Here is an 18,054-nt window from a genome sequence, read left to right as displayed (position 1 = left end):
TGAAGTACAAAGAAAATGCAGAAACCTGCGGAGCAATCAAGGCAATTGACAAGCATGGTTTTAAGGATTCCCTGTATGGAGTAGGCTTTAGCCTGGAACCCGGAGAGAGGAGGTCAGCGAGGCACCTCCTTGCCTAGCACTGCTTTTCTCCTGGGCCTCATGTTTGAAAAAGCACCCTGCCTGAGGCGACCAATCCAGTGCAGGCATCTTCCTAGCGTCTTTGGCCCCGCCTCCTGCCGCCCCTCCCGCTACAGGCCGCACGTGCCTGGGGGGTCGGAGGCGTTGCCTGGATACCTGGCGGTTGAGCTGAAAGATTCTAAACTGGCTACTTTGCCACTTGGCTCTGAGCGAGACAGTGGTGCTAACCTAGAGCGCTTGCCTGTGTTGGGCTCAGGACGCGGTGAAAAGCCAAGGGGGAGGTGTGGTGTGCCTGAAGCCCGTTGGCTGGAAGATGAAGAAGCTTTTTGGCTTCGGCAGTAAGACGACTGTGCTGTCCGCCGGCTCCTCTGGGGAGGGCGGTAGTGGAGTCAACCAGCTGCCCGGGTACCATGTCCGAGACAAGGATCTCGGGAAGATACACAGAGCAGCCTGTGAGGGCGATGTGGCCAGAGTGCAGCAGATCCTGCTGCTCAGGAAAAATGGCCCCAGTGATAAAGACAAGAAGAACAGGTAACCAGGTGGCCAGGAGGGGGACGAGGGTGGGGGCAGACCTGGGAGGAGCCCTCCTGTCAGTTTTTCCTCAGAGGCTCCACGGACATCTAGGGGGCGTCTAGTGCCCAGTAGGTTTATAGGCACCAAAAGCAGAAGCTTTAGCTGGTTTCAAAACTGCCCATAATTCCCCTTAAAGATCACTTCACTGACGGTTTTAAAGTGATTTTACTGAATGAATACCTGCAGTTATAGAAACAGAGTTCAACATAAACGGTATTTCATTTTTATTTTTTATTCTTGTCTTTTGTTTTTTAGTCTTATTTTTTTTAGAGCTTCACCTGCAGTATATGAAGGTTCCGAGGGTAGGGGTTGAATCAGAGCTATAGCAGCTGGCCTACATCACAGCCACAGCAATGGCGGATCCAGCCCTATCTGTGACTTAGGGCAGTGCTGGATCCTTAACCCACTGAGTGAGGCCAGGGATCAAACCTGCGTCCTCACGGATACTAGTCTGGTTTGTTAAACCCTGAGCCATGACAGGAACTCCAACAGTATTTTACTTTTAATGTACACAATTTTATATCTGTAGTTTTATTTTTATTTTATTTTGGTTTCATCCATGGCATGTGCCATTTCTTAGGGCCAGGGATTGAATCCCAGTGGCAGCTGGACCAGGGATGCCTGCATGCTGCAGGCATGGCCTGAGGACACATAAGGAAGAAGTCCCCTCAAATAGAGGAGTTCCCTGGTGGCCAAGAGGGCTAAGGATCTGGCATTGTCACTGCTGTGGCTCAGATCAGTGTTGTGGCATCCGTTCACTCCCTGGCCCTGGAACTTCTGCATCGTGGAGGAGCAGAGAAATAAAAATATTTCAATATGGAAAGTGAGGACAGTATCAGAAGAAGACACAAATGCCTATTCATACCTTTTTTTATGCTGACAAAGACCTTCCTAAGAATGGCTCCAAATGCAAGAATTTTAGAGGTTGATTTAATAACATGAAAAATTTTAAACCCGCTCTATCAGAAAATAAGATTAACAAAAGAAAACACAATGGCCTTTACAAAATTTACAACAGAGTTGTATCGGACAGATATGTATACATATACATATATATATATACACATACGTATATATATATATATATCATCACTTATAGAGAAGTCATTGAAAACAAGGGAAAAAACCTTTAATTTGCAATTTGGGAAAAGTGGCTTTTTGTACATCTGTAAGTGACCCTTGGATATAGGGAAAAAAATATATAATGTTGCTGGTAAGAAAAGGAATTTAAAAGAGGAATGAAATACCATTTTCCCATCACAAAGTATGTGAAGATAAAGAACTGTGGTACTTGTACTTACCGGTGCTTCAAGTTTAAGTCACTTTTTGACTTTTCTGTTTCTTTTTTGTTTTGTTTTGTTTTGTTTTGAGTGTGCCAGCAGCATGAGGAAGTTTCCAGGCCAGAAATCAAAACTGTGCTACAGCAGCCATCCAAGCCACTGCAGGGACAACACCACATCCTTGAGCTGTTGCTTCACAAGAGAACTCCACTTTTGACTTTTCAAAGAAGCACTTTGTTGATAAGTACCCCATCATAAAATGTATAGTCCCCTTACACATCAATTCTATTTATACACATTAGACATAAATCCTTAGAGATAACTAGAGATAAATTAGAGATAAATAACATGCAGTGTGCTTTTCTCAACACTGCGTAGAACAGCAATGTATTAGGAAGAACTCAAAAAAAGGACTTTGTAAGTAAAATGCAGTGCATCTGGTGTGGAGTAACATGTGACCTTGGAAGGTGGCTTAGATAATGGCTGTATGCTGACCTGCAAAGGTGTACTTTGGTAAATCATTGAGGAAATTAATTGGATTACGTATAAACACAAGAAAACTGTTGTCTTATCTAAATCAAAAATATGTACCAGAATGGAACAAAATTTACTTCTGAGCATTTGTATTACACATGAAATTTTCTTTTCCTTTTTAAAAATTAGGTGATTTCTTCAATCAACCTGTAAAAAAATTCTAGTAACTTCTTGTGATGAATGAAATAATTCTGGGAAAGAGCAATGATATGAATCTTGCATATAGAAACGTAATTTCTCCCTTGCCATTTTTTTGTTTGTTTGTTTGTTTGTTTTTTCTGAACTTTTTGGAGGATTGCTAGCTTCTGACCAGTCTTAGTCTCTTCAGAAGTAAAGGCAGAAGTTCCCTTGTAGTGCCTGCCACAGCTTAAGGATCGGGTTCGATCCCTGCCTGGGAACTTCCACCCGCTGTGGGTATGGCTAACAAAAAAGGAAAGGGAATCTTTTTGTAGATTTTTACTGGGTATATATTTAATTATATACATATATTTTCAATCATCTTTGGCTTTATTACATATGATATGTAAGTGATTATAGATTAGTCATTTTACTTTGCATTCTTTGGAAAAGAAAAAGTAGTATAAATGATGCGTATCACTATTGCAAGCATTTATAAGGTCCTGGTCATGTGCTTATAAAACAAAAAGTAAACAATAAGCATGTGTAAATGGTTATTAATATGGTAAAAGTATTGCCTTTTCTAGATGTTTTCCTTAGAAATACTGAACACTCCAACTATATTTATTTATTCTTTTAATCTGTTTGTTAATCCAGTATGACTTGAATACCTATTTTGTGGCTGACATATTCTACTCAGGGCCCTTCATCTATCTCCTAGAACCCTGTCCTCCTTAAAGGCTTCATATTGCCTCCTATGAGCAAGGAGAGAAATTTAAAGTTAAAGCATTGACTTAATCTCAGTTGAAGCTTATCTGCCCTTCTTGCACACAAAAGCTTTTCTGATGGAAGGAAATTGTAAAAGATAACCTCTACCTGTCCTTTTGAAAGCTGATAATACTAATAATGATCTTTGGAAGTGATGGATTTCATAAATCTATAAATCCAAATGATGAATAAAATGAGCCATGCCTATTCACTGGAATCCTGAATTTTCTGGGGCTTAAAGTTCCCTGAAAAGCAGAATAAGAAGTACTTTTTTAAAAAAGTTCTTGGCTTGTTTAGTTATTTAATTCTCTTTCCCCATAATGCTTTTGTTTATCATCATCATCATCATCATAATTATTATTATCATTATCATTATTGTCTTATTAGGGCCACACCTGTGGCATACGGAGGTTCCCAAGCTAGGGGTCAAACTGGAGCTGTAGCTGCTGGCCTACAGCACAGCCACAGCAATGTGGGATCTGAACTGCATCTGCAACCTACACCACAGCTCACAGCAACGTTGGATCCTTAACCAAGGCAGGAATCGAACCTGTGTCCTCATGGATGCTAGTCAGATTCGTTTCTGCTAAGCCACAATGGGAACTTCCTGTTTTATTAGTTTTTAAATTGAAGTATATTTGATGTACAGTGTTGCCCGTAATGCTTTTAGGGAGTAAAATGTATTTCAGTGCCAGCCATGAGACTAGAATGGCAGTAGATCTGTTGTATAGACCATTATTTCACTTAATCCATAAGGCAGCATGGACTGTATGATGCCCTACTCTTTTATGTACCAGTAAGAAATTTTAGAGTTCTCTTGTGACAGAGCAGGTTAAGGATCTGGCGTAGTCACTGCAGTGGCTTGGCTCACAGCCGTGGCAGGAGTTTGATCACTGGCCCTGGAAATTCCACCTGCTACAGGTGCAGCCAAAAACAAAACAAAACATAACAAAACAAAAAAACCTAAAGAAATTAAGAAATGCTGCCAACTCACAGATCTAGAGAACAAGCTGGTGGGTACCACGGGGTAAGGGAAGGGGAGGGGCTAATATCAGGTAAGAGGACTAACAGGTACAAACTCTTAGGTTTAAAATAAGTAAAAAGGATATGTTGTACAACAGGAATATGGCCAACATTTTATAATAAATATAAATGGAATATAGACTTTATAATCTGTGAATCTGTATATTGTATCAGTATACATATAACATCTATTTTTATTAACAGTTTCAATTTCAATTTAAAACACAGAAACTGGAGTTGCTGTCGTGGCGCAGTGGTTGATGAATCCGATTAGGAACGATGAGGTTGTGGGTTTGATCCCTGGCCTCAACTCAGTGGGTTGAGGATCTGGCGTTGCTGTGAGCTGTGGTGTAGGTTGCAAACGGGGCTCGGATCCCGTATTGCTCTGGTATAAGCGGGCAGCCACAGCTTCCATTCAACCCCCAGCCTAGGAACCTCCATATGCCGCAAGTGCGACCCTAAAAAAAAGACATAAAAGATAAAGCAACAACAGCAAAACAAACAAACAGGCAGAAACTTCAGACAAAAGACATCAGGATAATTAACAGAATAGAAAAATTGAGAAATGATAAAAAATTAGTGCTGCCGATTATAGTTCTAAGACATTGTGAATTATCAGTTGTATTCCAAAGTCAGAGATGCTTTACTCAGATTCTGTTGATGGGGAAATGGAGGCACAGAAAGGCTGAGTGACAGCTGAGAAGTGACAGAGTTCAAGTAGAATTCAACCCCAAGTAGAGCTGAATCTCTAGGTCATGTTTTTTTCTCCTTGGAGATGTTGTTCTTTCATTCGTGTGCTTGCTGAGTGATAAGAGCTAAGAAGTATTGCTCTTTCTTTAGAAGGAAAGTATTTCTCTTAAAGGGATAGGAACAGCATGTTTCTGAATGTTTACTTCAGTGTATGTTTTGAAATAGGACAATGCAATGTCCTAAAAAGCCCACTCATTTTGATAGGACTGCTCTGCATCTGGCCTGTGCCGGTGGCCATCCAGCAGTGGTGACTGTACTAGTAAAGTGGAAATGCCAGCTTAACGTATGTGACAGTGAGAACAGGACAGCGCTGATAAAGGTTTGTAGTGGCCAACCATGTTACCAGGAAATGCATTTGATTCATGACTTAGAAAATGTGTTTATCTCATTTCAGTCTAAGGCTTTGGTGAAACTTGTGGAATGTTTCCTTTGAATTCTCAGAACTTACCACCTGTTTCTTGGCATAATTACTGACAGGCTGTCCAGTGCCAGCAAGAAGAATGTACCAGTATTCTGCTGGAACATGGTGCCGACCCAAATCTTGTGGATGTCAGGGGCCACACGGCCCTCCACTATGCTGCCTTTGGTCCGAATATCTCCATCGCAGCAAAGCTGCTTTCATACAATGCTAACATAGAAGCAAGAGACAAGGTATGGCTCAACTAACTTCCTTTTTAAATACAAGCGGTTGTGGGTTTTGACGTACACGTATTTTACTTATAATACTATGTATACTGAGTACTATGCATCAGGCCCTGTTACCTGGGAAACCACATCAGAGGCTAGAGAAAGGTGGTGCCCACAGAAAGGGCAGAGCTCGGTCTCCCAGCCACCCTTGACCCCAGAAGGAAAAACTTCCCCTTAGGAGGGAAGGCTCAGCCTCCACCCATTCACTGGGTCAGCATTGAACATTTAGGAGACGGATGCAGAAATCTTCATTTCAGGCTGCTCTTAAAGAATCAGTCTGGTCCTCCATGAGCCCTTAGGACTGGTCTGCAGTCAGAGGCCAGCCTTTCCAGGTGGGGCCTGGGTTCCCTGTGTGCTATCCTCCCTTGAGTTCTTCACGTACTCAGGTCACCAACTTTGCCTCCTGAAGCATTTAGGAGTTGACAGTTCCTCTTGGACAGTTTCTTCTGATAGAAATTTGAAGATTGTAATGCCTGACTATATTAATTTATAGTCTAGTTCATATTTTACAATAATCTGTCAAGAATGGGACGTTAAAACTTATACCTTGCTGTTTGTTTTTTTGTTTGTTTGTTTGCTTGCTTGTTTGGGGGCATATGGAAGTTCCTGGGCCAGGGATGGAATCTGAGCTGCAGCTGTAACCTAGGTCACAGGTTCCTAACTCACTGCACTAGGCTGGGGGTCAAACCCTCCCAGTCTCAGAGAAATCACCAGATCCTTAACCCTCTGGGCCACAGCAGGAGCTCCATCAGCTGCTTTGAAGAACTCTCTTTACCTATACATGTAAAGAACCAATTCCAACTGGAATATCTAGCAACCTTAGGAGGTTAATCATGGCAGTCGTTGGATAGGTTAGGCATACTGCAGACAGCATTAGATCATTCTCCTCAGCATTGTTCCTTAAAAATGCAATTGACTTAAGGGCTATGTTATTATCTTGGAGTATTGTTTAGAGTCCTGATAGAGCAAGAAAATAACTACACTTATGGTCTACCTGAAAAATACTGTGAGAGAAGCAAAACGCTCAGAACCAGTAACTATTGGAAGTGAGTTTTGGAGACTGGGACTTTGCAGTTAACCTTTCAAGGAGGTAGAGGAGGAGTGTTTTAAAGAGAAGGAGCACCGAGAAGGAAGGGGGTCCTTTTTATGGACTTTCTGTAGTATCCACTTAAGTTCAGAGACTCTTTTCTATGTTTTAAATTCCGTTTAGAAAGGTGTCCTTTTGTACACTATAAATTGTTTTTGCTGTTTTACAGGATGACCTGACACCACTTTTACTTGCTGTCAGTGAAAACCAACAGCAAATGGTGGAATTTTTATTACAGAAAGAAGCCAACATACATGCAGTTGACAAGATGAAAAGGTATAGTAGTTCATTCTGAAGGAAGAAAGTGTGGTGCTGTTCTAGAGTGGTATCAGAAAGATGAAATCAATAGGTATAACTTATCCTCAACACGTCATCAGTTAGGGAAACAAAGCAATTATTCTGACTGGGTATCATGAAAATCACTAGATCGCAGGATATTTGTTTTCCTGTATCATATCCACTACGATCACTTTCGACCTGATTTTTTGGGGTCGTATGATCTTACAAGAGCTGAGGGATTTCATATTAGTCTTATAAAGTTTGGACTCTAATTTTTTATTTACACAGTATTAAATTTCTGAATGCATTTATAATACTATTTTAACCTCTACTTTGTATATGTTTTTCCTTAAAAGATGCATATGAAACATAAAGGAGTTGGTTTTGACTTTTTCAATTTTTTGGCCACACCTGCGGCATGCAAAAGTTCTGATCCAGGCATCAAATCCTCACCACAGCTATAACCAGAGCCATAGCAGTGACAGTGCCCGATTCTTAAGCTGCCAAGACACAGGGGAACTCCTGAATTTGTCATTGGAATGAATCTTTGCTTTACGTTGCTTTCTTTGAAGAATAGTGGTGATATTACGTTATACTATCTGCCTGTTAATCCCTACTACCAGATATTATGGACTCATCACTTTTATCCTTTTTTAGTTCTAGTATAATTTGGTATTTTTATTTTTATTTTTAGTTGATAAGGTTAAAAGGAGGAACGATAGCTTTGATTGAATAAGCATTTCCTTTAAGGAAAACAAGTCATAGGTGGGTGATACAGGGGGAAGAGATGGGCTTTAGATTCAGACTGGGTTTAAGTCCTAACCTTCCTACTTGTTAGTTGTATGACCTTGGGAGCCATACTTCCTGTCAAGGAACATGTTTCCTGATAAGCAAAGAGAGGATAGTAATATATCCTTCAGGCATGGATGTTGATAAGAAAGATTCTGTGTCCTGTTTTTAATTTAGTGCCCAACACATTCTTAGCAGCATCATTAACAGTAACCATGATTGCTTTCATTGGCATTATTATTATTATTACTCTTACTCTTACTATTGTTTTAAGCCTGCAAATAGCTTTTCCTTAGCCTGACCTCTAGCTGACTTTGAAGCAAAATGTATGAGTAAGGAAGAAATGGGAAATTCTTCCTTTAAATACTCACTCACTTCAGATATGTGACCTAAGCATAATTGACTGTTCATCAGTGACTTTAAAATAGCCACTTCTCTCACATGCTATTCCAGTGGGGCAGAAGACTTCTTTTTTGGCCCTTCATTCTAGCTTTGGATGTTATTTACAAAGGTGAACCCTTGGGCATGTAAATGGTCAATTCTACATGGATGGGCAAGATATTAACTTGATAAAACATATCAAAATAGCTGCTTAATTCAGTTAAGTAGAGTTCTGAAGCTTGAAGCTCTCTCTCTCTCTGTATTTTAGAACAGCCCTCATACTTGCCGTAAATTTTGCATCATCAAGTGTAGTCAAGCTGCTTCTTGAGCAAGGCGTTGATATCTTTCCTCAAGATCACTATGGACGGAATGCAGAAGACTATGCTGTTATCAAGGGTCATCATATGTAAGTGTTGCATTAAAGTACCATTTATATCCCTGAACTGAGGTGACAAATCATTACCAGTTCCTTGTTATGTGACAGGTGAGAATTCATAGTTTGATGCAGGTGGCTTGGGAATGCCTTGGAGATACTCCACATCATCAGCTGGACACCAGGCCAAAGGCCAGCCTAGTTTGGTGTGGCCTGGGCACAGGAGTCTTGATTCCAGCGCTCTTAAGGCCTTGATCTTTAGGATGCTGACATTGTCTATTTCATTCCAAGTGTAACCCCTATGCGTGGAGCACAAAGAGTGTCCCATCTCTGATTTTTCGAACTGGCTTTTTGGGTCTGAAGTGTTTAGTTTAAGCAGAAAATCCTATTTTTTGTTGTCGTTGTTCCCTCGGGGACTTTCTTCTCTACTCTCCCACTTGACTTTTCCAAGAACCTAAGTGAGGTCAAAGAGACAGTCCTCCTCCACAGTCATTAGGAGGGAAAAAGTGATGTTCCGATCATTCCATTGTTTCCACTGATTCCATTACCGCAGCATTGCTATGAAAACTGGCCTTCACAGGGTCTCCTTGGCAGCTGAATCTCTGGAGTCTAGGTGTTATTCTGTAAAGACCTGACTTAAAATCATTTTAAAGGAAAAGAAAAAAGAAACCGGTCCTGCAGTCAGGTCATGATGGATCTCTTCTCCCAGGATGCCCTTGTTGATCCAGGTTCCTCTAGCTTCATGGTGCCCCACCCTTAGGCTGAAAAGCGACACCGTTTTCAGTTCTCCCACGTAGGCTTGTGGCTCAGTCTCTGTTCCACAGCATTGGCACCCAGTCTGGCAGCTGGGCCTCCTAGCTTTAACCAAGCACACCCTGTACCCCACTGCCCAAGCCTTATGTAGAGTGCACATTGTAGCCCAGATCTTCACAAGGAGTTATCCTTGGAGGCTTTTGATTGTCTTTTCTCCCAGCAGATGTTAGTGGGGACCATTTTAGGTTGTGAGAGAGATTCCAGTGATGCTGCAGGGAGAGATCAGACTTTCCTTTCTCCTTTGGTACCAGACCTGAACCTTAAGGCTGCATTCTATCCTGTGGAGCAGTCTTCTTAGGTTGTGGAAGGTCCCATGTCATCCTTCCCAGACTAGTAGGTGCCAGCTGGCCTGAGAGTCCATAGGTAAGCTCGGCCCCTCCAGTCATGTTTCCCACTGTCCTCAAAATCTTCCAGATGCTTTCCATAGGTGTCAGCCTTCAGCATACTTTCAGATTCTCATTCCTAAGGACGCCATTCACCAGAAGTCCCTGAGTCTCTAGTAGGTTAGTTGGCATTAGCAGAGGGAAGCCCTGGCCATGACTCTTCAGTGCCCAGCCTACAAGTAGGGTGGGTTATGTCTTTCATGTAAATTGGAGATGACCATGAAGCTGAAGCATCATTCTAATAAAGACCTTCTGGTTCAGAGTTTGAGTAGATAGAGAAGGAAACCGTAGCGGTCCAAGCCAGGTCCTGACTTCTATTAGGTTTCTGCTCTTGGTGCGATTAGCTACAATAATGGGGGACCACGATGCTCTCTAATTTAATGAGGCCATATATTTATAGATAAATTCACTTACAAATTATCTCATAGCTGAGATTCCCTAAATGGCAAACCACAAAGAGAGAACAGCTAATCACCATAATTAGAAACATTTTTTTTCCCTGAAACCTGCAATGTTGGAATATTATACCTATGGAAAAACACACAATGGGTTTTCTTTGGGATTCCAATATAGCTCTAGTGATAAAGTTCAAGAAGGAATGATTCTATTCTTTCGGTCTCTCTGTGGCTTTTTGGGGAAATATTACCTCCTCAAATCCTCCCAATGCCCTTGCGAATTGAGGCAGTGAGATTCCAGTGTCATAGAAGACGACTTTGAGCTGAAGAGACACAACTTTTCCAGGAACAAATAACTGTTATTTACAGAGCTAGGATTTCTCAGTTCGCAGATACTTTCCATGTGTCAAGCTTTCCCTAGTTAATTTATTGCACTTTCCTGCCCTCAATTCAATGACTACTTCACCGTGCTTTATTTTACTCTGTAATTAGATGCTAAGTAAAATATTTGTAAAACATACAAATTTGAAGTATATGAGACAGCTGAAGTTTTGAAATTAGCTCTGATATTGTCAGACATCGAAGAATTTAATATATATGGTAACTGGTTTTTACATGAATATTACATAGTAATATTATTTACCATGTTCTTTTATACATAGGACGCACAACTTAATTTTGGAATATAAAGGAAAAAAGGGACCTAAAACTCCTTCTCGAGATAGTAAACAAGGTAAGACTGCTGATAGTGAATTACTTTTAGTGATCTTACCATAGAAAAGTAAGAGTGAGGACATTTTGATAATGAAAGAGGAGTGAAAAGAACCTTGTGTAAATTGCTTCTGTTTTTTTTTAGTTAATTAAATTCTTAATAGTTTAGCATTCAGAATTGTTTAGGAAATGAATTTACATAATTTAATATCAGAGACAGTGTTGTTGAAAAGAAACGAACGCATTTAGCCATGGACATTAAAATCCTGTAAATAAGAAAAAATTTTGTTTGTTTCTTTTAAGGCCACACCTGAAGCATATGGAAGTTCCCAGGCTAGGGGTCTAATGAGAGCTGAAGCTTCTGGCCCACACCACAGCCACAATACCGGATCTGAGCAGCATCTGTGACCTATGCCGCAGCTTGGGGCAACATCTGGTCCATAACCCGCTGAGAAAGTCTAGGGATGGAACTCACATCCTCACAGAGACAACACTGGGTCCCTAGCCTCTGAGCCACAGGGGAAACTCTTTTTTTTTTTTTTTTTCCAATGGCTATATCTGGCCCAGGGATTGAAACAAAGCTGGAGCTGCAGAAATGCCAGACTCTTTAACCCAGTGTGCCAGGCCTCGAGTTGAGTCTGTACCTCTGCAGTTTCCCGAGCTGCTGCTAAGTAAAAAAGAATTCTATGTTAGTGTGTTGCATTTGCTGTTTAATCACATCATAACAAATCGGTCTTGTTATAAAAGTGGCCCTTTAATTTTTACAACACACGGGTTGCATTTCATAGATGAGTATTAGTCATTGCATGGTGATTAGTCTCCGCACAAAAGTTACCTTCTTGGACTTCCCGTGCGGCTCACAACAAAAAAAGTTACCTTCTTTAAAACTGGGAACTTAGCAGTTGATTCCTGGTGCTATAAACAAATGACAAAAAGACAAGAACTGCAGAACTGAGCTGGTGCTCAGCATACCAATAAGAGATTATTTTTGAAAGCTACCTGCCAATAGTACAGAAGTTGGAAAAGCAATGCCTGGCCAAGAAGCGCTGGTTTTCTTCATAGGAAAATTCATACTCTAGAATGTGTTATTCATCATCAGGATTCTCTCTCTTTTTTTAAAATTCTGTTTAAAATATGGTGGTTGTTTGATTCACATTGTTTTCTGACATCACTGTTTCATCAATCCCTTTATAACTTTATTCAAATAGATCTCACAACAGAGGGACCTCCAAGGCAGACATCAGGAGAAGCAGAGTCAAAGCAAGGTATTCGGTGAAAGGACCTGACTGTAATTCTGTATAACACATTCATCCAAATCATACCAATTTCATGTAAATAATGGAATTGTTTCAGCAGGTTCTCCAAACCGCACCAGGGTCAGTCATTCACTACAACTCCCAGGATTCAGACATAGCGAAAGGAAGGAGGGAGGAAAGAAACACATGAAGTGGATGATTGTGGAAGTAATGAGGAAATTGGGGAGAACGCCTTGCAAGTGGCTTCGGTGTATTTGCATTGAAACCCAGTCAGATCATTGCTGCTCCATAGAATCCTGGAAGCAGGAGGGGTGCTATAGCCCTGGGGTCAACCACAGCCACTCCTCATCCCTATCAGGCATCAAAGATAATTTGAATATGGAGGCATTGGTGGTGGTTGTCGTCGTTGTTGTTGTTTTTAAGACAGCCGATATTTTGTTAAGATCCTTTTCAACACTGGCATGAGATACCAAACCCAACAGATTTTGGAAACAGAACAAATGAATCGGATTCATTCCCTAAATGATAAATTGGTATTATTATCAGTAAATACTACGCTGATTTTAAAATACAAAATATCATTGATATCTAATACGGCTGTTGCATTTGAATTTATTGTGTCCTTTTTTGACAACAATATTTCAATATTGAATATTTTCTATACATTATTCCTCAGATGTGCCTCATGGACCTCCTTGGGCGAGTGGATCAGGCAACTCTAAGAGGGCTAAACAAGAGGATCCAAGAAATAGAGGCATAGAAGAGGCCCACACGGGTATGGAAAGTTGAATATTTCTATGCAGTATTACTCTGCAAGTATATATCCCAGATGGTCAATTCCAAACACTCTCTCTGATGAGAAATGAATTGTACATTCAACTGAAGTGCCATCCCAAATGGGTGCCTCCTAAATTAGAGAGCAAATTGAAGATAATGATAACCGCTTGCAGTATAATGGGGGTCCAATGATGCCGCGGTATTGCACGAAAGAGAGGCTGTTGCATTTTCCCATCAGCTTTCACTTTATCCCCTTGGGATCATGATCCATTCCTCTGATTAGAAACGACTTTTCTCCTCATCAGGCAGCATGTTCACATTGCTGTATGGGCACTTTGCTAGTGCAAAATCATTGGAAACATAGCATTCCTTCCTTTTGAAATCTTAACTGCATGTTTTGTTAAACCTACATGCCTCTTTCTTCTTCGGGATCTATAATGAATGCATACTTCTCTCGGGCTCCTGTCCTAACTCCCCGCACCCAAGAGAGAACACCAAAACCTAACACACTCATTGCCAGAGCCAAGCAGCCGAATTCCACTTGGTACTAACTCTGCATAAATGAATACCTAGCTTTCGTATTTATAGCTAATTGATACACGTCCATTTTGCCTTTTAGCTTCTCCGGAAAAACATCCTCACTCGAAGGTAATGCTTTTAGACTTTTAGCTTGAAGTAAGAACTACAGATTTTATCATGTGTATGTTATTTTCTAATCAACTCTAATCCAAACCCATTCAGCCTCCAGTTGGAGTGAAAAATGTTGTTCGTAAAAAAACAGTTGGAACAAAGGATTTGCAAACGTCCAGATCAGGTAAATTTTGCAATACAAATGTAACTCTGAAAAGTAGGACACTAAAATAGTTGAAATGCTCACAGTCTTCTTACTCATGATTCTGCTACTATTTTTTTTTTAATTTAATGGGAGGATTTGACGTAAATAAGGTAGATGTTATTGTTGGTATCTAAGCTTTGAAAGGTATTTCCAAGCATAAGAAACATAGATTTTGTTGTCTATTTATTTATGCAGTTTTTGGTTCCTGTTATTAAAATAGAGACAAACAGCAGCATGCCATTATGTGGAATGCTGGTTGAAGTGGATTCTCTCTCTCTCTTTTTTTTTTTTTAATGTTTTTATTGTAGTTGACGTACAGTGTTCTGTCAAGTACAGCAAAAGGACCCAGCCATACACATGCTCTCCCCCGACCATTTTAGATGTGAAATATTTTTGGAAACATCTCAGTTTGAGCCTGGAACAGCTTTTTTGCTTATTAAAGCCTTCAGACTCATATCCCTCCATTTATTTGTATGCCCTTCAAATGCATCCTTCCCATTACACTTAGAGTGATCTGTCTCACGGGCATGTAGGACCGTGAACCACTCTAGAAAGCAAATGAATGTCCAGTCATCTTACAATGACGTAAAAGGTATTCATAATCGGACTTTTGCCTGACTCTCTATCTCCAGCCTTTTCTGGCTGTCCTTTGCTCCTGTCATCTGAACAGCTGTTGAGGCCCTCCTCACCTCTTCCTGTAGTGTAGACAAATGTTTACCTGACTGCATTCTTCTCTTCCTGCCTCAGAACAGCCTTGCCTGCCCTCTCCATTTCCTGCCCTCTGTTCCTTTGAATCTGACTGACCTCACTGTGGACTGACTTCAGGCATTATTGCTAGAAAGCCATCTCTGACACCTTTTATCTATATTCTTCTTCTTCTTTTTATGCCCACTATTGAGTATGGACTCAATAGACAGTTATTGAGTAAAAGAAATAAAGACTGTTTATACAAAGATGATGTTTAAAAGCAGGTCCTGGATTTCCCGCTACAGCACAGTTGGTTAACAATCTGACTGCAGCTGCTGAGGTCTTTTGGGCAGTGTGTGTTCAGCCGTTGGCTGTCAGTCAGTTAAAGGATCTGGGCTTGTGGGATAGGTAGAGCTGCGCTATGGCTCAGAAACTTCCAAAATACTGTGGGTGCAGCCAAAAAACCAAACCAAACAAAAACAACCACCACCAAAAAGAACTTGTCCTCCACAGTCTGAAAGATAAGAGACATGTAAAAAATGATCTCCAGTTCAGGTGGAAAAATTGACTACAAAAAGTCGATAAAACGCTAAGGTAGCTCCAGGGGAAGAGATACCTATTTATCTGGGGAAAGATAGCCATAATCAAGGAGACCTTCTCAAAGCAGGCTGAGTCTGAAAACATGAAAAGAAATTTGTCAGAGCAGTAGAGGAACACATTTCAGCATAAGGAACTGAGAAAAGCATAGACATAGCAATTTTTGGAAACCAAGAATAATTTTGCTGTTGACATTTCATGTGCTGTTAAAAAGGTGCACTTATCTTTGCTGTACAGCAGAAATTGACAGCATTTTAAATCAACTGTACTAGAAAAAAATAATCTTTAAACCATGATTTCAGTTGAAACATAAAACAGTGCAATTATGATGCAAACAGAGGATGTTGTGACTTTGTCTGCTTGTCCTGGTTTTTTGTTTGGTTGGTTGGTTTTTGCTTCTTAGGGCCAACCTGCAGCACAAGGATGTCCCCATGCTAGGGGTCAAATCAGAACTACTACAGCCGCCTATGCCACAGCCACAGCTATGTGGGTTCTGAGCCATGTCTGTGACCTACAGCATAGCTCACAGCAACGCCTGATCCCCAACCCACTGAGCGAAGACAGGAATCGAACCCGCATCATCAGGGATACTAGGTGGATGCGTTTCCACTGGACTAGTGTTGACTCATTTCCTGTATTTTTACTTTTCATTTTGTTCCTTGATATTTTGTGGATGAATTTGTGAGTGAATGTTTGGGGTGTCTGTCTAGTACTGCATGGATATGTTACTGTGCTGTTCAAGTGTGAGACAAGAGATTTCTATGAAAGTGTAATGAGTTATTACATGCTCTCAGCCAAAGGGCAGTGATAATTCCCACTCACTGTGTTTTTCTGTTGACTTGGCTTCTCACCTGTGCCTTCACCCAAGGTCAGTTGATCACTGGCCTCCGAGAATGCTGACGTAACCTCAGGACTTGCTGCCCTGCATTTCCCCCTCCTGGAACTTTGGTGTTCACGGTAACCACCGTTATTAGGTATTTTTTTTTAGAAAATTAGGTCTTGTCATGTTTGCCCCTTGCTTACAGTCCAGCTGCTGCTTCTCTTTGCTGTGTGGTTAAAGGCCACAATCAATCCTCTGGCTTCCTCTTGTACCCATTTTAGACCCTTCTTTCCACGTGAACTTTAGAATCAGCTTGTCTCTTTCTTTAAGAAAAATCTGCTAGTCTTCTGCAAATGAGTTCTGGATCATGTTGCATCTACCGATTTCTTTGGGGGAGAATTGACTTCTTAACAATAGTGAGTTTTCAAGCCTTGGAGAAAGACAATTTCTCCATTCCTGCAGATCTTCCTTGAATTTCTCCATAATATTTTGGAGTTTTCAGTGTATCGATGTCTCCATCTTTTATGTGGTTACCTGTATTTCTTCTTTTTCAGGGCAGTTGTAACTAGTATATTTTAAATTTTAATTTCTGAGGGTTTATTCTGATGATGGAAATACAGTTGGATTTGGTATATTGATTCTGTGTCTTCCAACCTTACCAAGCTCATTTAGTAGGTCTTGTGGATTTTTGGTCGATTTGCTCAGATTTTCGGTGTGACCAAAGGTTGGGAAGCTTCTTCATTCCTGAACTACTCTCTTACTAAAGACAGTTCATCTTCAAGACTTGCAGCCAGCCAGCACCTTCTCTGTCCAGCTAACCAGCCCATGAAGTTGTGCTGTGAGGGTAGCCACAGACAGCACAGAAATTTATGGAAGTGTCTGTGTTTTGGGAGAATTTCACCAAAGCAAGCAGCCTGACCCACAAGGTGGAGTTCGCTAACTCCTATTAGGAAACCATGCTGCCTGCTGATTCGCAGCCAGTTTCACTTCTTCATTGCCCCTCCGATGCCTTCTGTTGCTTGACTTTGACCATGGCACTGGCTGGAACCTCTAGTATTGTGCTGAAGAGGAGCAGAAGCAGCTGTTCCTGTCTTAGTCCCTGTATTCTGGGAGGAGCATTCCGTTTCTCCTCATTAGATACAGTGTTGGCTGTGGGTTTAATCATAGGTCTCCATCATCTCGGAGAAGTTCCCTTGTATTCCTGGTGTGCTGGCAGGTTTTCTCAGGACGATGTGGAGTTTTGTCAAGTGCATCTTTTTATCTACCGACAGGATCGTTATGATGTTTCTTTTTAGTTTGTTAATATGGGCATTGACCTAAGTTGATTTTGAAAGAGCAAAACAGCCCTGCGTTCTGCATTCTTGGGATAGACCCCATTTGGACTGAATTATCCCTTGAAGGTATTTTTGGCTTTAATTGGCTGATGTCCTGTTTAGAATTTTTACCCCCGTTTTCGTGACATAGCTTTCTTGGATACCGTTTACTGGTTCTGGTTTGAGGATAATGCTAATTTCACAGAATGAGTGGAGCACTGTGAGGTATCTTCCTTGTTTGAGGAGAATTTGTGTGGAATTGGTATTATTTCTCCCAAAAACATTTGGCAGATTTCACCAGCGTAGCCATCTGGGCCTAGAATTTTCCTTTGTGGGAAGGTACTTTCCCTGGGGCTCTCGTTCCTTTTTCAGATAGAGGGCTATTTGGCTTACTTGTTCTTTCTGCATTGCGCTTTGGTAATTTTTCTCTTTCAAGGAACTTACCCATCTCATCTGAGTTGTCCAATTTGTTGCCCTAAGGTTTATGATATTACTCTGTCATCCTGTTAGTATGGGTAGACACTGTAGCAATATCACGTTACTCCTTTTGGAAACTGGTAATTTGTCCTTTCTCTCGTTGTTTCCTTACCGGCCTGGCTAGAGGTCTGTCCCTCGTAGGGATCCCCTGGAAACATTTGGTTTCACTGAGTTTTCCACATTGTGTTATTTGTCCTCTTTCTCATTGAGT

The 18,054-nt window shown here is 41.0% G+C and overlaps 1 protein-coding gene and 1 long non-coding RNA gene across 2 annotated transcripts in view; both read left to right on the top strand.

Annotated features, from left to right (window-relative positions):
- The first annotated feature begins 451 nt into the window (after nt 1–451).
- Nucleotides 452–18,054, top strand: part of LOC125121889 (putative ankyrin repeat domain-containing protein 20A2) — a 65,481-nt gene continuing 47,878 nt past the window's right edge. Inside the window, exons 1-8 of the mRNA XM_047770200.1 lie at nt 452–669; nt 5,388–5,502; nt 5,661–5,834; nt 7,127–7,233; nt 8,675–8,812; nt 11,033–11,103; nt 13,734–13,762; nt 13,856–13,928. Coding sequence (XP_047626156.1) covers nt 452–669; nt 5,388–5,502; nt 5,661–5,834; nt 7,127–7,233; nt 8,675–8,812; nt 11,033–11,103; nt 13,734–13,762; nt 13,856–13,928 — 925 coding nt within the window. The remainder of the gene's footprint in view (nt 670–5,387; nt 5,503–5,660; nt 5,835–7,126; nt 7,234–8,674; nt 8,813–11,032; nt 11,104–13,733; nt 13,763–13,855; nt 13,929–18,054) is intronic.
- On the top strand, nt 13,049–13,922 carry LOC125122862 (uncharacterized). Its single transcript, XR_007133926.1, has 3 exons — nt 13,049–13,112; nt 13,734–13,762; nt 13,856–13,922. It is a non-coding gene; the product is annotated as an uncharacterized LOC125122862 (long non-coding RNA).

The sequence above is a fragment of the Phacochoerus africanus genome, chromosome 3 (genome assembly GCF_016906955.1).
Source record: "Phacochoerus africanus isolate WHEZ1 chromosome 3, ROS_Pafr_v1, whole genome shotgun sequence".
In the NCBI taxonomy this organism is placed as follows: domain Eukaryota; kingdom Metazoa; phylum Chordata; class Mammalia; order Artiodactyla; family Suidae; genus Phacochoerus; species Phacochoerus africanus.
This window is presented reverse-complemented; position numbering and strand designations above follow the sequence as displayed.